The sequence below is a fragment of the Xyrauchen texanus genome, chromosome 47 (genome assembly GCF_025860055.1).
Source record: "Xyrauchen texanus isolate HMW12.3.18 chromosome 47, RBS_HiC_50CHRs, whole genome shotgun sequence".
Classification (NCBI taxonomy): Eukaryota; Metazoa; Chordata; class Actinopteri; order Cypriniformes; family Catostomidae; genus Xyrauchen; species Xyrauchen texanus.
Window position 1 is genome coordinate 26,473,172 of NC_068322.1, and position 20,875 is coordinate 26,494,046.

The following is a 20,875-nucleotide window of genomic DNA, read 5'->3' on the forward strand; positions in this document are numbered from 1 at the left end:
TTGTCAAAAAGTGTGCCAAATTGAGTATGCTTTTCGAACATGCCTCTCACATACATTATCCATGTTATGTCTCTGCAGACGGGGTTCTAATGTCTCACTGGTTCTGGATATGAGCGTTTTAGGATCTGTTGAGCCTGTAAGTTGTGGGGTCGTGACCCCTTGTGAACGTGTGACTCAAGAATACCTGCAGTCGGCCAGTCGGGCGCTCTCACGGCAGCAGCTTCATGATGTCACACGCAACACTCAGATGCTTCATGCAGAGTTTGCGGTATGTTTGCGGTTTGCGGACACTACTGCACAACCACTAAATGGCTAGTTAATGAAATAGCATAAAATACTTTTGGGAAGTTGATATGGCCTGTGGTGTGACATGCTGTATTTTATCTAATACTATTTTTAAACAGCATTTTGCTGCCACTCTTTTTTAATTTTTGCTAATTATTATATATGTAGTTTTATGTTTAGGGCATCCAGATAATAGAATACAAATGAATTACTTTGTTTCAGTGGCGTTGTATTCAAAGTTTTGAGAGATATCTGGGTCCAAAATATAAAAATCTAACATTTACACATTTCAGTGCTCCTTTTCAGACCACTTCCATTGCTAAGTTGAGCTTGTGCTTTAACTATACTTTTTTTTCCCACAGGAAATTCCCATGAACTTTGTGGATCAAAAAGAACTGGATATCCCAAATTATGGATCAAAAAACCGATACAGGACCATTTTACCAAGTGAGTATCTAGATATCCACTTCATTGTAAGTCATTATTGTCCCAGTAGGAAGGACTCACTGTCAAGTAGCACAGGTGACAATTCACATTGTGCTAGGAGCATTGCCCTTATTTATAAGTACCACGTCAATGCCACAGAGAGATGAGTTGACACTAGGGGTCTCTTCTTGGGAGCCGAGACATCTCTGATCTTGAGGCCAATGAAAATTGGTGTGTGGAATTTGCATGCCACTCCCCATGCCACTCGGGTATAAAGGAGTGACTCTGCAAGTGCACATGAGGTATCGCACTGAGGAGCCGAGCCAAAGACCCAGCCATTTTAGTAGTTGGTTCAGTGTTGTGGCAGGAGGGACACAACGTCTCATTCCTTCCATCAGGTAACGGAGGTTACATCAGTAACGAGACGTTCCCTATCTGTCACTCACTCAACGTTGTGTCGATGAGTTGACACTAGGGGTCCCAATGGAAAACGCCACAAGAGCTGAACCGAGTTACGCAGACTGGTGGTGCGAGACGGGCAGACCTCTATGTGCCTCGTAGCCAGTGCAGCAAGCCGTCGCATAACTACCCCAACACACTGGCAGGCATGAAGCGGTCACTTACACCTTGGGGAACGGCTAACTGCTCCGAAGTATAAGAACTGGCTGGCCCAGCCGTGGCCCATTGTTCTCCCAAAAAAAAGAACGAAATCGTTCAGCTGGGGGTCATATATATGGTCAAAGCTGGGGGGTGTCCCTCCAAAGAGGAGGACACCACGGAGATCACACCTGGCCCCGGGGGGGGGATTTTCACGTGGAATACAACACACAGACTTACCTGGTAGGAGCAGAAGCACATCGTGCAGAGCAGCGCCGTGGTAGATCCAAGGACAGAGGGCCCTCTGCTTGGGCAGAGATGTGGTTCCCCAAGATCTTCCTTGGGGAAGATGTGGTTTACCGGCAGGGAAACCATTGTGCGGAATATACATCACACAGGGTTGCCTAGGGGGACACATGTGGAGCATTTACCTCACCCTCAGGCCTGGGTGATGCCCGTAATGGGGCGGCAGTGAGCCTCTCCGAAGACTCGGCTAGGGCTAGGGAGGAAGAACGACCAGGGTTCACACTTCTTGCGAACGCAACTGGTGAAAGAGCGCACGTTTTCACCTCAAGGGAGGGGAAAGGCGCTATGCACAAGTGATACACCTGGCCAGCTGACCTGAACTTACCTGTTTGTGTCACCTGATAACACACGGGATGAAACTGGCTCAACCCTGAGGTTATAAAACCTTGCAAAGCTGTTAGGTGTTGCCCAGCCCGCGGATCTACATATGTCTTCTAGAGAGACACTGTGGGACAACGCCCAAGAAGCCGCAACACCCCTGGTAGAATGGGCTTGTAAGCCAGCAGGGGGCGGCATGTGCTGGGCATGGTATGCCATAGTGATGGCATCGACGACCCAGTGAGCGATCCTCTGTTTGGAGACAGCGCTTCCCTTCCGCTGTCCACCGAAGCAGACAAAGAGCTGCTCGGAGCTTCTAAAGCTCTGCATGCGATCCAAGTAGATGCGAAGAGCACGCATCGGACACAGCAATGCCAAGGCTGGGTCTGCCTCCTCCTGGGGCAGCGCTTGCAGGTTCACCACCTGATCCCTGGAACCTTGGGCATGTATCCCGGTCAGGGTCTCAGGATGACGTGAGAAAGCCTGCAGGTCCCTACCCTCTTGATGGAGGTGAGCGCTGTCAGGAGAACGGTCTTCAGAGAGAGCGCCTTTAGCTCTGCTGACTCAAGGGGCTCAAAGGTAGCTCCCCGAAGGCCCCAAAGGACCACAGAGAGGTCCCACGAGGGAACGAGGCGCGGCCTGGGGGGGGTTTAACCTCCTCGTGCCTCTCAGGAACCTGATGATTAAAACTGGCTTCCATAATATTTACCGTCCACTGCATCGTGATGTGCCGATATAGCGGCTACATTCACTTTAAAGGTGGAGGGGGACAGCCGTCCCACCAACTTTCCTGCAGAAAGGAAAGCACTGACCCTACTGCGCATCTCTGGGGGTCTTCACCTCGGAAAGAACACCACTGAGCGAACAGACGCCACTTCTCGTTGAGGGGGCCCTGGCCTGAGTGATCGTGTCTACCACCGTGGTTGGTAGGCCACTTAAGTCTTTCACATCCCGTCCAAGGGCCAGACATGGAGATTCCAGAGGTCCAGTCGCGGGTGCCAGATGGTGCCCTGTCCCTGAGGAAGAAGGTCCTTCCTCGGGGGAATTCGCCAGCTTTGTACCAGGGCATTTGTGCCGAGGGGAGCCTCGGTCAGAGAGTACCAAAGTGGGCAGTGGAAGGATTCTGGGGAAGCGAACAAGTCTACCTGTGCTTGGCCAAATCGACTCCAGATCAGCTGGACCACCTGATGGTGGAGTCTCCACTTTCTCCTGAGCGTAACCTGTCGCGACAGCATGTCCGCTGTGCTGTTGAGATGGCCTGGGATGTGGGTGGTTCACAGCGACTTGATAAGACGACGGGTGAGTTGTGACATTCGAAGAGAGTGTAGGTCGCCTTGGCGGCTGATGTACGCAGTCGTCGCTGTGTTGTCCATCCGGATCAACACATGCTTGTCTCCTCAGGGCAAGTAGTACTGCCAGAAACTCGAGGCAGTTGACGTGCCAACGCAGTCGTGGACCAGTCCAAGGGCCAAGTAGCCAGTGCTGAAGTGATCTCATATGCATCAACCTAAGCGGCGTGACCGTCTCTAAGGATTCCATATGCCCAGGAGCCTCTGAAAGGATTTCATTGGGACCAACGTGTTCTGTCTGAACGCATGCAGACAGTCCAGCACTGACTGCGCGCGCTCGTTGGTGAGGCGCGCTGTCATTAAGATAGAGTCTTCTCCATACTGAGAAAAGAGATGCTCTGAACCAGGCGAGCTTGCCTTTTTCCCAGTTGACCCAAAGCCCCAAGCGGCTGAGGTGCCTGAGCACCAGGTCACTGTGCACACACAACATGTCCCGCGAGTGAGCTAGGATTAGCCAGTTGTCGAGATAGTTGAGGATGCGGACGCCCACTTCCCTTAGTGGGGCAAGGGCTGCCTCTGCGACTTTCGTAAGGTGCGAGGGGACAAGGACAGGCCAAAGGGGGGGGACTTTGTACTGATATGCCTGACCCTCGAAGGCAAACCGGAGAAAAGGTGTGTGTCGAGGAAGAATCAAGACATGGAAGTAGGTGTCCTTCAGGTCTACTGCCGTGAACCAATTCTGATGCAGGATGCTCGCTAAAATGCGTTTCTGTGCAGAGCCCGGTTCAGAACTCGCAGGTCTAGGATTGGCCCCAACCCACCGCCTTTTTTGGGTACGATGAAGTAGGGGCTGTAAAACCCCTTCTTCACCTCGGCTGGAGGGACAGGCTCTATCGCGTCCTTTCGTAGAAGTGAGGTGATCTCCGCACGCAAAGCAGTGGCGTTCTTGCCTCTCACCGTAGTGGAGCGGACGCCGTTGAACCTGGGCGGGGGCCTGGCGAACTAAATCGTGTAGCCGAGTCGGACGGTCCTGATCAACCAATGCGACAGGTTGGGGAGCGCGAGCCACGCCCCCAAGCTCCGTGCAAGTGGGACCAAGGGAACTACAGCATCGGACATACCAGCGGGCGGGGCCTCGCGACAGGGCGGAGCCCAAGGTGCTGAGTTTAGAGACATCAAAGCACTTACCTGGCTCCTTGTGACCACTCCCGGAACAGCCTGGTATGACGGAGGAAGATTTTCATCCTTGTAGCCCATGGAGACCATCACATCAGGGGCGGATTTTTGCCACAGCTGGCTGCACGGGGTCGGGAGGCCCACCTCCGAGGCACCATGCCTGCCAGAGAGAGAAACGGTGCCCTGTGGTTGTGATAACGACAGCCGGGGACACTGACTGTGAGGCCCAGGAAATGAGAAGACCGCTTTTTTCTTAGAATGTGGGTACCGCGGCCCTTGGGGCATGCGGTGACGTAAGAAAAGGAAAATAAAGAACCTCCATCCGGCCCTCCACCGGGGGAAGAAGTTGTGCTCTTACCAGCTCCTGTGCAGCGGGTCTCCTACTTCCTGGACTGCCTGTCTCGGGGAACGCTTTGAAGCCTTTCTTGGGTTCTTGGCGACCGAGGAAACAGGTAGACAATTATCTATATCCACAGTAAAACCATGTCTTATATCGACATAACCTGAAAGGCTACTCAGAAAGGAAGAAGCCACTGCTCCAAAACTGCCATAAAAAAGCCAGACTACAGTTTGCAAGTGCATATGGGGACAAAGATCTTACTTTTTGGAGAAATCACCTTTGGTCTGATGAAACAACTGTTTGGTCATAATGAACATCGTTATGTTTGGAGGAAAAAAGCGTGAGGATTGCAAGTCAAAGAACACCATCCCAACCGTGAAGCATGGGGGTGCCAACATCATGTTGTGGGCGTGCTTTATTGCAGGAGGGACTGGTGCACTTGAGGAAGTAAAATTATGTGGATATATTGAAGCAACATCTCAAGAAAATTTGTGGGCAGAACTGAAAAAGCATGTGTGAGCAAGGAGGCCTACAAACCTGACTCAATTACACCAGTTCTATCTGGAGGAATGTGCCGATATTCCAGCAACTTATTGTGAGAAGCTTGTCGAAGGCTACCCAAAACATTTGACCCAAGTTAAACAATTTAAAGGCAATGCTACCAAATACTAACAAAGTGTATGTAAACTTCTTACCCACTGGAATGTGATGAAAGAAATAAAAGCTGAAATAAATCATTCGCTCTACTATTATTCTGACATTTCACATTCTTAAAATAAAGTAGTGATCCTAACTGACCTAAGACAGGGAATATTTTCTATGATTAAATGCCAGGAATTGTGAAAAACTGAGTTTAAATGTATTTGGCAAAAGTGTATGTAAACTTCTCACTTCAACTGTAAATAGAATGCTTTAGAAATATTCTCTTCACCAAATCCATGGTTCCTTTCAGATCTACATTCCAGGGTTCTTCTGAAGACTAAGAATACCAATGACCTGCTCAGCAGTTACATTAATGCCAACTACATACGTGTAAGTTCAATGACAAATTCATGCACTTCTCTTCAGGAACCCATTACAAAGACTCTGTTATTGTCCTTCATTATAATTAATGTTCTACCATAACATCATAATCTGCAGTACAAGCCTAATACACAGAAAGAAGGCGTTTATGCTGAGAAGAATGACAATGACTTGGTAGACCCGAAAAGGAAAATTCAGTCATTTACTCGCCGTCATGTTATACCAAATTCATAAGTAGCAAAAGAGTGCTGTTTCTTTTCCAGGGTTATCTTGGAGATGAGAAGGTGTTCATTGCCACTCAGGGTCCATTGATCAACACAGTGAATGACTTCTGGCAGATGGCCTGGCAAGAGGACTGTCCTGTCATCGTCATGATCACCAAACTCAAAGAGAAGAATGAAGTAATTCTCAATAAACATACCAATAATTGTCTCAGTGTTATTCATTTGACTGTGTATGTGCAAAGTATTGACCCTGTAATTCTGTTCCAGAAATGTGTTCTGTACTGGCCTGAAAAGAGAGGGATCTTTGGGAATGTGGAGGTCTTCATTAACAATGTGAAGGAGTGTGACCACTATGTAATTCGTAGCCTTATACTGAAGGTATTTGCAGTTCATAGTTCTGTATAAAGAAGACTGACTAAACCATTCTGATTCTGTGATGTTTTAGTGGCAAGTTTTGGTCAAGAATGCAGGACAGGACTGGGGCTGTCAAACTCTGAAATGACAAAAACACACTGTAATAGTTTCATGAAACTAGGACATTCTACTTGTGCACTTTAATCCTAATGTTTTGAAGCCCTACGGTAGCTTTGTGTCAGGAGCAGGCCCAAATTTAAGTCACTGAAAATCATCCCCTCCACCAGCTCTGAAATGGGCTACAGAAACGATGCATCTAACATGTCTCATAACCAAATGGTCAATGGTGCCACATTTGATTTAAGAGCTATGCAGTGGAGGGCAAGATTATCAGTGAATAAAGACTTAAACTAGAAATCTGTTCCCTATTCAAAGCTATCAGTATGACATATATATATATATATATATATATATATATATATATATATATCATACGATATATATAACAGTAGCAATTAAACTTGAAAAAAAAAATTCTAATATAAGAATCAGAATCAGCTTTATTGCCAAGTATGGATCCCTCGTGGATGGCGGTCTTCTCTCGACCCCTCCGCATTTCCACGGACGGCGGCCATTCCCCGCGTCTGGGCGGTCTGGCTACTCCGCCCCCCTATACACAGATGTGTTAACATTAATATCACCTAAAGAGCGGTATTTTGATAATGAACAGCACAGAGTCTCGTGCAGGAGCACAACATTCATCACGAGACACAAGCGCACGGACAGAAACATGCACGCAACAGCCGGCTGTGATCAAACATAAATTTACTTCCTTTTTAAGGAAATCCAGTATAATATGAGTAAAAAGGAATATATTTTAGGTTTGGTATTGATGTGGGTTGTATACAAGACAAAAAAGACTAAAATAGTGCAACAGTCTGTAGTAAAAATCCCATTAATTTTCTCCATAGGGAATTATATTTTTAAGAATGTAATATTTTGACCAAAGAAGACTCAAGAAACCACTGTGCTGGTGTTGCTGCTTTTAATTTCTCTCTCTTGAACACTGTTCTTGTACACTTCACTTACGGTACAAAGAAACATCCACCAGATGGCGTAATTAACACTATGCATTTTATTTAACTCACACTACAATCCTCCCCTTTAAAATTAGACATTCCCTTAAACAAATAAAAATTTTAATTGGTCGCCTACAGCTTGCTCACTGGGGTTATTAATACAATTATCATTTAATTATTTTTAAACACTATTAAAAATCGTATTTTATCTAAATTACACAATGATGATTCATCGACTTTATAGAAATTACAGTTTTATCGTCTGTTAATGCTGATCTTCTGTAAAGCTGCTTTGAAACGATGTGTGTTGTGAAAGGCGCTATACAAATAAAATTGACTTGACTTGACTTAAATGACAGTTTTTTTTTCTTCAGTTTAGTAACTTCTCAATGACAAGTAAGTTTTCTGTATTATTTATTTTTTCCCATTTCAACCAACAGGGGGGAAAAAAAATACTATTATTATGGTTGATTTCCATCAGCAGTTTAGGAATTATTCAGCTCTTCAAAAACACTAAGGCTTGAGTCTCTACAAGTGTAGACGATGAGGAGGAACTCTTACATTTTAGGATATCTTCGCACTCCTGATTAGTAACAGGTTCTTTCCTAACTACAGCAGAAGAAACCATATTTCTGCAGTCAAGGGTTTGTTCTGTTTTGGTATAGTTCTCCTTTACTGGTACCCTCTGTAAGTGGCTTGGTGTATGCAGTGACTCACTAGAGGTCTCATTTTTAACTTGTTTGTCACTACCATTGTCATTACCATCGGTAATCGGAAAATCAATTTCGGTATAATGGTCATGAACATCCAGTCTATTTTCTCCTGAACGAAGTAAGTGATCAACACGACAGTACGCTGTCTCACTCCATCAAACACAAGGTACGTGACAGGTCCAAGACGCTTCACTACTGTTGCTTTGATCCATTTCTCCTTCCATTCTCGGATGTTTCGAACACGCACTTTTTCACCTTCATTGACGTTCCTAAGCTTTGGAACAGAAGGATCATGATAGAACTTTTGCTTTTGATGCTTTTCTTCCACAACTCTGGCCAGACTTGGTTTCAACAATGAAAATCTGGTTCTCAGCTGTCACTTCAGAAAAAGTTCAGTAGGTATACAACCAGTGATATTTGCAAGTCTGTGTTGTTTTGTGATAGTAGATGTGTAGTTTACATAGGCTGATTAGCCTGATTGGGGGGCGGGCGTGTGTAGTCACGGCCCAGCCCCACCATCCTCCTCATCACACCCACATACAGTATATATATATATATATATATATATATATATATATATATATATATATATATATATATATATTGATTTGTCAGCCATTGGTACCAGCACTATAGGTGTAGCATACTCTGGTAAATTTGAGATGATGACCAGACTTTCCAATGTATCAAGCTCCTTTTCCACAGCCCTTTAAGGGAATAAGTGAAAAATTATTTTGGCATTGGGTTTGATCCTGGCTTTAAACCCATGTATGGCGCTTGAACCTTTAGAAAACACTGCTTTATGCCGTTGTAACACTGCCTCTAAATCAGCGTTAGCAATGCTGCCAGCTTTTGCAATTGAAAAGACATTTGCCCAGTTCAATTTGAGTTGTGCCAGCCAATTTTGACCTAAAAGGGCTGGTCTGTCTCCTTGCACTATCACCAAGGGTAATTTTGCAGTCTGCTCTTCATATTTGACATAAGTAACTGAATGGGCTCACCTGAAAATGTTGATAGTTGCATATTGCACTGTTCCAGGATTAAGTGAGAGAAGTTCCTTTTATACACAATTTCAGACTCAAGACTCACCACTGCCTCCGTGTCTGCATTTCAGATGTGGATGCCCTTCGATATCCACATTGACAGTTATGCTTTTTGTCCATTTCAGGTGGTGTAGACGGTACAGACTCCAAAAAGTTCCCGTTCATTTTCAAGTTCAGGCTCTTTCGCCTCTTCAGTGACGAACTTAGCCTGTCCTTGCATTCTCTTATTCCGAAAAACACGAGAGATGTGCCTTATGTTGGAACATGTAATCTACAGGCATATGCAGCATGATTTGTACCACCACATCTGTAACATGACTGATGCACTTTCGTTGCATTCTTTGTTGACATCATATTCCTTGAATTTGTTTTCTTTCTCCATGCCCCTTGGTTAGTTTTCACATTCACAATTTTGTTTACTGTTCCCATTTCTTTCAGTTTGCCTGCAAACTCAAGTGTATTTTTAGAAGCCATTTCCATGGATAAAGCGATTGCACATGCATTTTCAAATGTAAGATCACGTTTGGCCAGCAAACTCTCTGAATTGCCTCCACTCGTAATCCACAGATGAAACGGTCCCTCAGAGCTTCGTCTAAATGAGCACCGTACTCACAACGAGTGGAGAACTATTTAAACTCCACAATGTAGCCTGACAGTCTCATTTTCCAATTGATTTTGTTTTTGAAAACGGAAAAGTTCCATAAATACTAGAGGTTTGGGTTTGTAGTTGGCAGATAATCTTACACTTAGTTCCTTATTACTGAGTCTCCCTGGCTTATCTGGCTTGGTCAGATTCTTTAACAGTCAATAAGCTTCAGCTCCGATGACTGACAGAAATACACTGACCATCTTTTCATCATCCACTATGTTTGCAATCATCCACTGATAAGTCTTACCAAGTAAGGGAGTGGTGGTGGTGTAGTGGTCTAAGTACATAACTGGTAATCTGGTAATCAGAAGGTTGATGGTTCGAACCCCACAGCCACCACCATTGTGTCCTTGAGCAAGGCACTTAACTCCAGGTTGCTCCGGGGGGATTGCCTCTGTAAGAAGGGCTCTGTAAGTCGCTTTGGATAAAAGCGTCTGCTAAATGCATAAATGTAAATGTAAGACTCAAAATCTTCCTGTCCTTCTTTATATTTGCCGATGTGTCCGATCTGAAGGAATCCCATCCTTTTTATCCATTGTAATATTTTGACCAAATAAGACTCTGGAAACCAATGTGCAGGTATGCTGCTTTTAATTTCTATCTCTTGATCACTGTGAACAACTCTTCTGGTGCACTTCACTCATGGTACAATAAACATCCACCAGATGGTGTCATTAATGCTATTCATTGTATTTAACTCAATATACTACAAACTATATTTTATAAACCTTTAAAGACAGAACTACTGTGAGCTCCGAGGTTGTTAATCGATGGTATATGCTTCTGCTGAAGCCATCTTTATTTTTTTTAAATCCCGTTTCATAGCAGAATTTCTGGTGAAAATTTACACCAGAAGATAAACACTCCAGCAATCAAAGAATCAAAGAATCACAGAAAACAAAGCGCACCAAAAGAGATCTACAGGGACTGCTCACTCCCATGATGCACAGTGAATAATGCCATCAATTCGTTCTCCCTATATTATATTGTATAGAATATATTGTTTCTATATTTATATCAGCTACTTTAAGTCACAAGTTTTAGATTTTGCCATAATTTCTAATTCCATCATGTCATTCACAATGCTTTATGGGATTGTAGTTCATTCCCTCATTAACCACGTTAAGTACACAGTGTCTTTTTGACTGATTTTCAAATACTTTTTGGCTTCAAAACAACACTTCTCATGTTATGATTCACCTTAGAGCTGGTTAGTTTGGTTCATGGCTCAAAACTCTTATAAAGATTTGATGAAATCTCTATGGAAGTTATAAATAGGCAAAATACTTAAGAACCCAAGATGGCTGAAAAAGTGGGCAGGCACAGCTGCGCATTATAGGACATACCTTTCTGATTTTTTTGTTTTTATTCCATCAGCATGGAGACCAGAGTCGTACAGTCCAGCACTACTGGTACACCTCATGGCCGGATCATAAGACTCCGGAGAGTGCCGGCCCATTGCTTCAGTTAGTGAACGATGTCGAGGAGGACAGGAGGACTTCAATAGCCTCTGGACCTGTTGTTGTTCACTGCAGGTACAAGAGAATACAAGCGTAAATGGACATTTAAACCAGAGGGGAAATCAATAGTAATAAATGTTTTTCAAAAAAGTGAAATCAAGGTTGCTTTTAAGAGAAAAACACTCCAATAGGTACACTGTCTCAAACTGTGCTCGGATTTGCCAAGACAACAAAGTCTGCAATCTAGTCATAATGCAAACATTAGGTCATAAAAAATTCTTGTTGGTCAAAATTATTTGAGCTGTGCAGCCCAATCATTTTATAGATTTACAATTAGCTTGTGTCTATTCCTCTTAAGATTTTAAATTTAGAAGAAACATCATCGTTCAGATACTGTGAACAACCTCGTAATTCAGCCACAACACTTAAAAAAGTGATTGAAAAACTGTCAAACTTCACTTTAAACTTGTGTTTTCAGTGCTGGAATTGGTCGGACAGGGTGTTTCATCGCCACAACGATTGGCTGTCGTCAGCTGCAACTGGAGGGAGTTGTGGATGTGCTGGGAATTGTGTGCCAACTGAGAAAAGATAGGTAAAATTCATCATGTTTTACAATCCATTTTACATTCGAGGCACAGCAGAGGGTCCGTGGCATGATTGTGATTTCCTGATGATTCATGTTATTCCAACATGATTTGAGAATGTTCCAAAGAGTATCTTGTGTGCTACAATGGAACACGGAAATCTGACCATCTGTACAAAGGAGTTAACATGAACAATCTAACAAATATATTTATTTGATTAGTGACCTAGAAATACAGTAGAATCCTAAATAATTATTGTTTATTTTTTTATCAACTGTGTGTGTGTGTGTGTTAGGGCAGTATGCAAAATGCCAGTGCTTTTTGAAGATGTGCATTTTGACTGAAATTGATGCATGCAACACATTTAAAAAAATTAGAGACAGGGCCAATTTAGGACTGTCGGAAATCAAATTTAGGAAATCTGTGTTGTAATAAGGTTGTGTGAAACAGGTGAGGCAATCGTGTTAAGTATACAAGAAGCCTCCAAATAAAGCCTAGTCCTTCAAGAGCAAGAATTGGTTGAGACTCTGCAATTTGTCAACAGATGTGTTGAGAACTATGTTCCCCAAAGACAAAGCAGAAAGATTTAGTAAATTTTACCCTCTTCAGTGCAAAATATAGTTTAAAGATTCAAGGAATCCGGTCAAATCTCTGTGCGTAAAAGGCAAGGCCGAAAACCACTTCTGATGATCTTTGATCCCTCTGACTTCACTGTCTCAAAATCTGTCATGCGTTTGAAATGGATATCACAGCATGGGTTCTGTACTTCTTCGGTAAACTTTTGTTAGTCAACACCATTTGACGCTGCATCTACAGATGCAAGTAAAGGCTTTACTATGCAAAGGAGAAGCTATAAATCAACACTGTCCGATGCCGCCGACTTCTCTTGGCTCGGTCTCATCTGAGATGAAAAGTAGAACAGTGGATCTGTTGAGTCCACATTTCATATTGTTTTTTAAAAACAGCCGTCGTGTTCTCTGGGCCAAAGAGGAAAAGGACCATCCAAGCTGTTATCAGCATTCAAAAGTCCAAAATCAGTGTTTGTAACAGTATGAGGTTGTGTCAATGCCCATGGCATGGGTAACTCACACATCTGTGAGAGCACCATTAATGCTGACCGATATGAAAAAATGTTGGAGAAAAAAATACTGCCATGCAGCCCCAACTTTTCCAGGGATGTCCCTGTATTTTCCAGCAGGACAACTTCAAACCATATACTGTCTGGAATATAAGTGCATGGCTGTGTAAGCAGAGAGTGCGGGTGCTAGACTGACCTGCTTGCAGTCCTGAAATGCCTCCAATTTAGAATGTGTGGCGCATTATGAAGCGCACAATACGGCACCGAAGACACTGTACAATGGTGCAGCTGAAGACCTGTATAATGGATGAATGGGAGAAAATTCTGCTTGCTGAACTTATACTTGTGTCTTCAGTCTCTAAACGCTTAAGTGTTATTAGAAGAAACGGTGCTGTTACACACTACACTGTCCCAAATTTTTTGTAGCGTGTTGCAATCATCTGATTTCAAATGACATTAAAAAATATATTAAAAATGAAATTCACAAGGTAAAACATCATATAATGTGTAGTTGTACAGCTTTCAATATAACAGGGTGAATTTTCTTTTACATATAATTTTTATTTTTATTAGCATTTTCCATACTGTCCCAACTTTTTCAGAATTGGGGTTGTGTGTGTATATATACACACGTGTGTGTGTATATATATATATATATATATATATATATATATATATATATATATATATATATATATATATATATATGTATATGTATATGTATATATATATATATATATATCACTTCTAGACATTTCTAAGTGAGTCAAAATAAGAATAAAGGCCACATTTCACAATATTTAACATACAAGTCCATGATAAAATATTCATACAAAACAGCAAATTTGAAAAAATGGATACAGTTGTAATTTGGATTGCCAGTTTTGATATTAATTTGTAGCCTTGACTAAAATTGTTTGGTGTGTTTTTCTCAGAGGTGGCATGATCCAGACTGAGGAACAGTATGAATTTGTGCATCATGCCTTGAGTCTGTTTGAGAGTCACCTTCCCGCGGATTCGGAAAAATTAACTTTAAGCCTTTGAGCATGTGTCTCTCGAGAGATCTGTTACTGCCATGAGGTTTCTGAATCAAGATAGATCAAGGCAAATAATGTTTCTGGAGATGGATCTTCATGGGTGTGTTATGTGCATATGAAGGCGACAGTTGTGACATTGCCGCCTTTAATGATGTCTGAAAGCCTGTGTTGACACAAATGTAATTCCTATCATGATTTTACAAAAGTCTCTGTCATGTGAGCTTCATGCTTTTCAAATGGTTTTGCCACTAGTGTTAAAGAGTATCAGAGTGTCATTGTGCAAGAATCAGTTTCACTAAAGGACAGTTTCTTCGTACAGTACAGAGACATCTTCAATGCTACTTTTCCTTATACATTTTTTCCTAATTACCGGTACTGGTTTGATAACATCAGATGGGCAATTTAAATATACTGAGTTAAAATCAGGTATAAATATTCTGTGTGGTACTTAAGGTTTTTTGGATAATTTCATCAGTTCGATCGGTTAATGGTTCTTAAACATCTGAATTCTGCCATTAATGCTAAAATCCTCCGATTTCCTTAGCGACTATCAATGGAAAATATTCCTTACATATTTAATTTATAGTGCCACAGCAAAAGATAATTAAAGTACAAAAATAATAATTAAGAAACTATTGGGAATCATTAAAGGATGAACAAATTAAGTATACATTCTGGCACAAACCAAAACACATAATTATGACATCAAAACAAAAAAATAACAATACAAAAGTAGACAACTTAGGGAGAAATTCATACAGGTCATAAAGTTAAAATGTAGGAGGTTTTTTTCTAGAACTATAATTGCAAATGTCCTCAAAAATGAATAATAACATTTCAATTTTTCCCTGAATACATAAGCTAGTTGTAGTGTGGAGGTTCATATCTTTGGACCACAAGGGTCTTGCTGCTAAAGCTACAACTGTTTATGGCTAGGGTATTAAATATGTTTTATGAGAGTGAATAGCTCTAATTTTGGTTTATTGTATTTATTGATTGATACTTTTATAAATTATGGTTATTGTTAGTGCAAACTGTTACGCTATACTGTATATCTTCCACTATGTGGGCTTAATGTTAGTCAGTCTGTGACTTGTTTTATATGTATGTGGCAGGGCGGAGGGCAGGGCCGGGTCGTGATCCTACACACCCGGTCCCGTATCAGGCTCCGAGGGATAAAGGTCGACTGCAGAGGATCGTGCGGGAGAGAGAGAGTTAGTTTACGGACATGTCCATCATGTGTGTGTTTGTCTTTTGTTTATTATTAAAATATTATTTATGTTGAAAAGCCGGTTCTCGCCTCCTCCTTTCCATTGATCCCTTTACAGTCGACCTTTATCCCTCACTGAGACATAATTAGCCTAATACGGGACCGGGTATGTAGGATCACGACCCGGCCCCGCTCCGCCCTGCCACAATGTATTATGCTTAATGATTATGAATGCGAATACTGTAAATAATAAACTGTCCACAATAATAATGTTATAATAAGCATTCTTAAAATATGGATGCCTCAGTCAAGAAGGGTAGCAGTATTAAAAACCCAAATTGAAGATATGGTCTTTCTTCCTTTCTTTTTGATAACGCTACAATTGTTTAAACTTGTGTTATGAGATGTGATGTGATGTACAGTATATTCTAGATGCGTAACTGTTCCTATAGACCTTAAATTTAGTTTGTGCAACACATACAGTGCTTTCCAATTACATTGTGTATTCTGACTTCTGTTCTATAATGTAAAACTGTCACACAAAGCCATTATATCTCATGTTTACATTTTTGATACTGTAAGATCATCAAATCTGCTTATTCTTTTTCTGAAACCTGGAATGTGAAGTGTTTTTTTTTTATAAATAAATAAGGAGAACTTTTCCCTATCAGCAAAGTACAGATACTATAATTTTGACTTTAAATAATAAATAAAGATGTTCAAAAAACTTTTTGCATTGTTTTCAGTGAAAACCTTTCATAGCTAGTAAGCTAGAAAAAAGAACTCTAGAGAAGAGCATACTGCTAAAATGTTAAATACAATTACTGTCAGTTATCTGGAGAGGATACTATTCCTCTCCTGGTGCCGGTAAATGCAAGTATATATGGCTGCAGACCTCCCGGATGCAGCAGCAGTGGAGGGCCACAGAGATCTATTCATACCTATGTTTGTAGGCCTTAAATTAATATAAACTGCAACACATCCACTCCATCTTCCATCCACTTCATCAGAGCACAGTTTATGTTAATGATTATTGACTGTTAAAACAACAGTTCACGGGACAGATATATTAACAGATAAACACATGCGTGCACAATGACTTAACCATTTCTTATCGTGTTTGCACTATCTGTTCCATAGGACACCATTCATAATTTGAAAGAGGTTTGGTTAAGAAATAATGCATGGGTAAAACGTTAAAGACTCTTTAACACTGTACTTTATGCTATGCAAATGAGTTCCACACTAGGGTGGGCAGAACCGTGGCTACTTCAGACTCCAGTGGCCAATCATACTCCAGGATTGGAAAGGCACCAGATTACAATCTCCTCCTCATCAGAAAGGGATAAATATGACCCCCGGGTAGACACACCCTTGTCCTGCATTTCCAACTCAACGGGGAAGGAGACATTAGCAGACACACCACGTCCTGAATTTCTGACCTGACAAGGAAAGAGACTACAAGATAGTTGAGGTTAGGATTTTGTGAGCAAAACCTTTTATATTGCTTTCGGCTGCACTCTAGCTGAAAAAGGGCCCCAGCATTGAGGGGCCTTATCTGAACCTTACGGCTCCTCCAGCAGCGCAGCCCAGTCCATAAAGGACCTCTGCATCAGCAGACATTGCCTGTCCCACACGGCTCCTCAGCCAGCCTGCAAAGGACCCTGTGAAGATTCAACTGACCCAGCTACCCAGTCCACTCTTTAAGGACCCTCTTGGCACAACGTCTAGGTTACTGTTGTAACATCCTTTCCCCGATGGAGGGAACGAGACGTTGTGTCGAGTGAAGCGACACTAGGTGACTTTCTTGAAGGCCTCGGTTACCTCTGAACTTAAGAAAGGCCAAAAATTGCATGTCCCTCCCCCAGACATATGTATAAGGTATGAAGGGAGGGAAGCATGCATCTGTTCATTCAGGTTTTGCACAAGGAGCCGAGAATAAGGTTCGGCCATTGCAGTGGCTCGGTTCAGTGTTGTGGCCAGGGTGACACAACATCTTGTTCCCTCCATCAGGGAACGGAGGTTGCAACAGTAACCTAGGCATTCCCCATCTGTCGCTCACGACATTGTGTCAAGTGAAGCGACACTAGGGGTCCCTATTCAATCACGCCATGTGCTGAACCGTGTACATGCACTGCTGATGCGAGTTCTACGTGCTCTGACCTGAGAGAACCCGGGATGAGACCGACTCAACCCTGAGATTGTAAAATCTCGTAAAGGTATTGGGTGTTGCCCAGCCCACTGCTCTGCAGATGTCTGCTAGGGAGGTGCCGTTGGCCAGTGCCCACGAGGATGCCACACTTCTCGTCGAGTGACCTCGAACCCGCAAGGGGTGGGCTAGGCCTGTGTGTGATAGGCCAGAGCGATGGCGTCAACGACCCAGTGGGAAAGCCTCTGTTTGGAGATAACGTTCCCTTTCCGCTAAAGCAGACAAAGAGCTGCTCAGAAAATCTAAAGCTTTGAGTGCGGTCCACATAGGTATGCAAAGCATGCACCGGACACAGCAACGAAAGGCTGGGTCTGCCTCCTCCCGGGGCAGCGCTTGCATGTTCACTACCTGGTCCATGAAGGGAGTCGTAGGAACCTTGTGCACATAGCCCGGTTGCGGTCTTAGGATGACATGAGCGTTTGCCGGACCAAACTCCAGGCAAGTAGAGGGAGCTCTGGCTTGGTTGATCGTGTCTACGACAGCAGGTGGTAGGCCACTTAGATCTTCTGCATCTTTTTCAGCTGGACCATCTGGGAGTGGAGCCTCCACTCTCCACTCAGCGTGCCTTGTCGCGACAGCTCATATGCTGCCGTGTTAAGGTTGCCCGGGATGTGAGCAGCGCACAATGACCTGAGTCGCTGCTGGCTCCAAAGGAGTTGTGACATATAAAGAGAGCGCACGCCGCCTTGTCGATTCATGTATGCTATCGTAGCTGAGATGTCTGAGTGAATCAAGACGTGAGGCATTTCAGCACCGAATGCGCACGCTCGTTGGTGAGGCGCGCTGTCATTGAGACTGAGTCTAACTCCATGCCGAGAAAAGAGGTTCCTGAGCACCTGGTCCCTGTGGGCATACAGTGGCTCTCGAGAGTGGATGAGCCAGTGGTCGAGATAAGCTAGGGCTGCCTCTGCAACATTCACGAAGACCTGAGGGTACAGGTACATGTCAGAGGGGATGACCTTGTACTGATACGCCTGGCCGTTGAACGTGAACTGTAGGTAGGGTCGGTGTCGAGGCAAGATAGAGATGTGGATGTCCTTCATGTCTACTGCTGCGAACCAATCTTGATGCCGTGTCTTTGCGTGAGCATTTTGAACAGGAGTTTGTGCAAGGCCCGGTTGAAAACTCGCAAGTCCAAGATCATTCTAAAGCCACTGCCTTTCTTGGGTACAATTAAGTAAGGGCTGTAGAAACCCTTCTTCATCTCGGCTGGAGCGACAGGCTCTATCGCGTCTTTGAGTAAAAGGGTCACGATCTTTGCACGTAGGGTGTTGGAATCTTAACCGTACACGGGGTAAGCGGACGCCAGCGAAAGGGGGCGGGGGCCTGGTGAACTGAATCGCGTAGCCAAGTCAGATGGTCAGTAAGAGCAACGGGTTGGGAAGTGAGAGCCACACGTCCAAGCTCCGTGCGAGGGGCACTATAGGGACCATCATTTTTTACGTACCTGGCGAGGCTTTGCAGCGGACACAAACTCGGCATGGAGTTAGACTCAGTCTCAATGACAGCACGCCTCACCAATGAGCGTGCTGAAATTCCTCACCTTGTTTAAGCCAGGCACGGCGGTTCCTCTAAAACAATTCCAGAGGCTCCTGGGCATATGGCATCCTCCGCAACGGTCGCGCCGCTGGGGTTGATGCATATGAGACTGCTTCAGCACTGGCTCCAGACTCGAGTCCTGAGATGGGCATGGCACCTCGGCAAGAACCGTGTGTTCATTTCCCCCGTCTACCACTAGACTTTCAACCCCTGAACAGACCTGTTTTCCGGGCAACCTCAGAGAGTGGAGGCTCCCCCCACAGGCGGTCCAGCCACTTTGACTCTATGTGAGAAACATAGAGAGAGAAAAGGCGCGGTTGGCATGGCCTGCTCCCATGCTTGGCACGTCGTCTTGTTCTCCCCTTCGGGGTTCCGGGAACCAAAAAGGTTTATGATGATTTTATGGGGCAATGGAAGGGTGTGTGCAGTCTGACACAGCCTGTTGCTTTGGCACGCAACTGCCTGCCCGCACCTGCATCAGCAGCACACGTACATGGTTCAATGCATGGTGTGATTGAATATGGACCCCTAGTGTTGCTTCTTCGACACAACGTCGAAGTGAGTGACAGACGGGGAACGTCTAGGTTACTATTGTAACCTCCGTTCCCTGATGGAAGGAACGAGACGTTGTGTCCTCCCAGCCACAATGCTGAACCGAGCCACTGTTATGGCCGAACCTCATTTTCGGCTCCTCAGGGCAAAAACCTGAATGGACAGACGCATATTTCCATCCTTTTAAACCTGTATGTCCGGGGGCGGGACATGCAAATTCTGTCTGCCAATTTCTCATTGGCATTTTCTCAAGTTCAGAGATGCACGAGGCTCTCAAGAGAGACCCCTAGTGTCGCGTCTTCGACATAACGTATCGTTCTCTCCATCAGGGAATGGAGGATACAATAGTAACCTAGACGTTTTCTCTGTTAATCAAGTTGAAGAAATTATTAGTATAAGATTTAGATGAAAATGAAAGTTATGCACATCTGAAAAAGTAGCTTCTAACTTTAGTGAAGTCAAAGTTCCATCCCAGAACAATGTGCAGTGCATACTAAAATATCCAGAGAAACACAAGTATCAAATTGGCAAAAATTGCAATAATAAATCCCATGTTCCTTATTTTGCTGCAAAATATACTTGCCATTAAGAAAAACACACCACCGTTATTTGACAGAGTTTGTCTTGCAAAATCCTAGTAATAAAATCAAATTCACCATAACTATTCTGCAGGTTGATATAAGATATGATGTGTGTATCACAGCGGTCCCACAGCTATAATTAAAGGGAATGTTCACCCAAAAATGAAAATTCTCTCATCATTAACTTTCTTTCTGTGACTTTCTTTCTTCTGCAGAACACAAATTATTTTTAGAAGAATATCAGCTCTCTAGGTCCACACAATGCAAGTGAAATGTAGCGTGAAAGTAATCCATAAGACTCCAGTGGATTACATAAGGTCTTCTGAAGTGATCAAATTCATTTTGGTAAAAAACAGACCAAATTATAACTTCTTTCACTGTACATTTTGCCATTGTAGTCTCTAGGCACGATTCCTACAATTCCTAGTGTTTGACGCATGCACAGAACGCTAGCTGGCGCTATAGGAATAGTAAAATCAAGACCTCCAAAGAGACTGCCGATGACAAGATTTATAGTGGAAAAAGTTATATTTCTGTCTTTTCTCAGCCAAAATTTTTTCTGATTGCTTCAGAAGATATGTAATTAACCTCTGGAGTTGTATGTAATCCTGAAGCGCGCTTCGACGCCTCTTCGGTTCACAGGGTGGACGCTGAACCTCTGAACATTCCACGCACAATAATGAATTACTCGAGGTGGTTACTCGGGCTGTGGCAAGACTAAAGTTAGACTGGCCACACGAACAAGAGATCCCCAAATGCTCCAAACTAGCAGACAGATTTCTGTCTGGTGGCCAAAAAAAAAT

General features: G+C 43.4%; 1 protein-coding gene across 2 annotated transcripts in view; it reads left to right on the forward strand.

Annotated features, from left to right (window-relative positions):
* Positions 1-20,875, forward strand: part of LOC127638717 (receptor-type tyrosine-protein phosphatase R-like) — a 73,656-nt gene that overhangs the window by 22,798 nt on the left and 29,983 nt on the right. Inside the window, exons 3-10 of one of the 2 annotated variants that reach the window (XM_052120366.1) lie at positions 79-268; positions 648-732; positions 5,690-5,769; positions 6,024-6,161; positions 6,252-6,362; positions 11,200-11,357; positions 11,761-11,874; positions 13,880-15,868. In XM_052120366.1, coding sequence (XP_051976326.1) covers positions 79-268; positions 648-732; positions 5,690-5,769; positions 6,024-6,161; positions 6,252-6,362; positions 11,200-11,357; positions 11,761-11,874; positions 13,880-13,988 — 985 coding nt within the window. In that variant the 3' untranslated portion in view covers positions 13,989-15,868. Of the gene's footprint in view, positions 1-78; positions 269-647; positions 733-5,689; positions 5,770-6,023; positions 6,162-6,251; positions 6,363-11,199; positions 11,358-11,760; positions 11,875-13,879; positions 15,869-20,875 lie in introns of those variants that run through there. The other variant, XM_052120367.1, reaches the window with a different exon arrangement.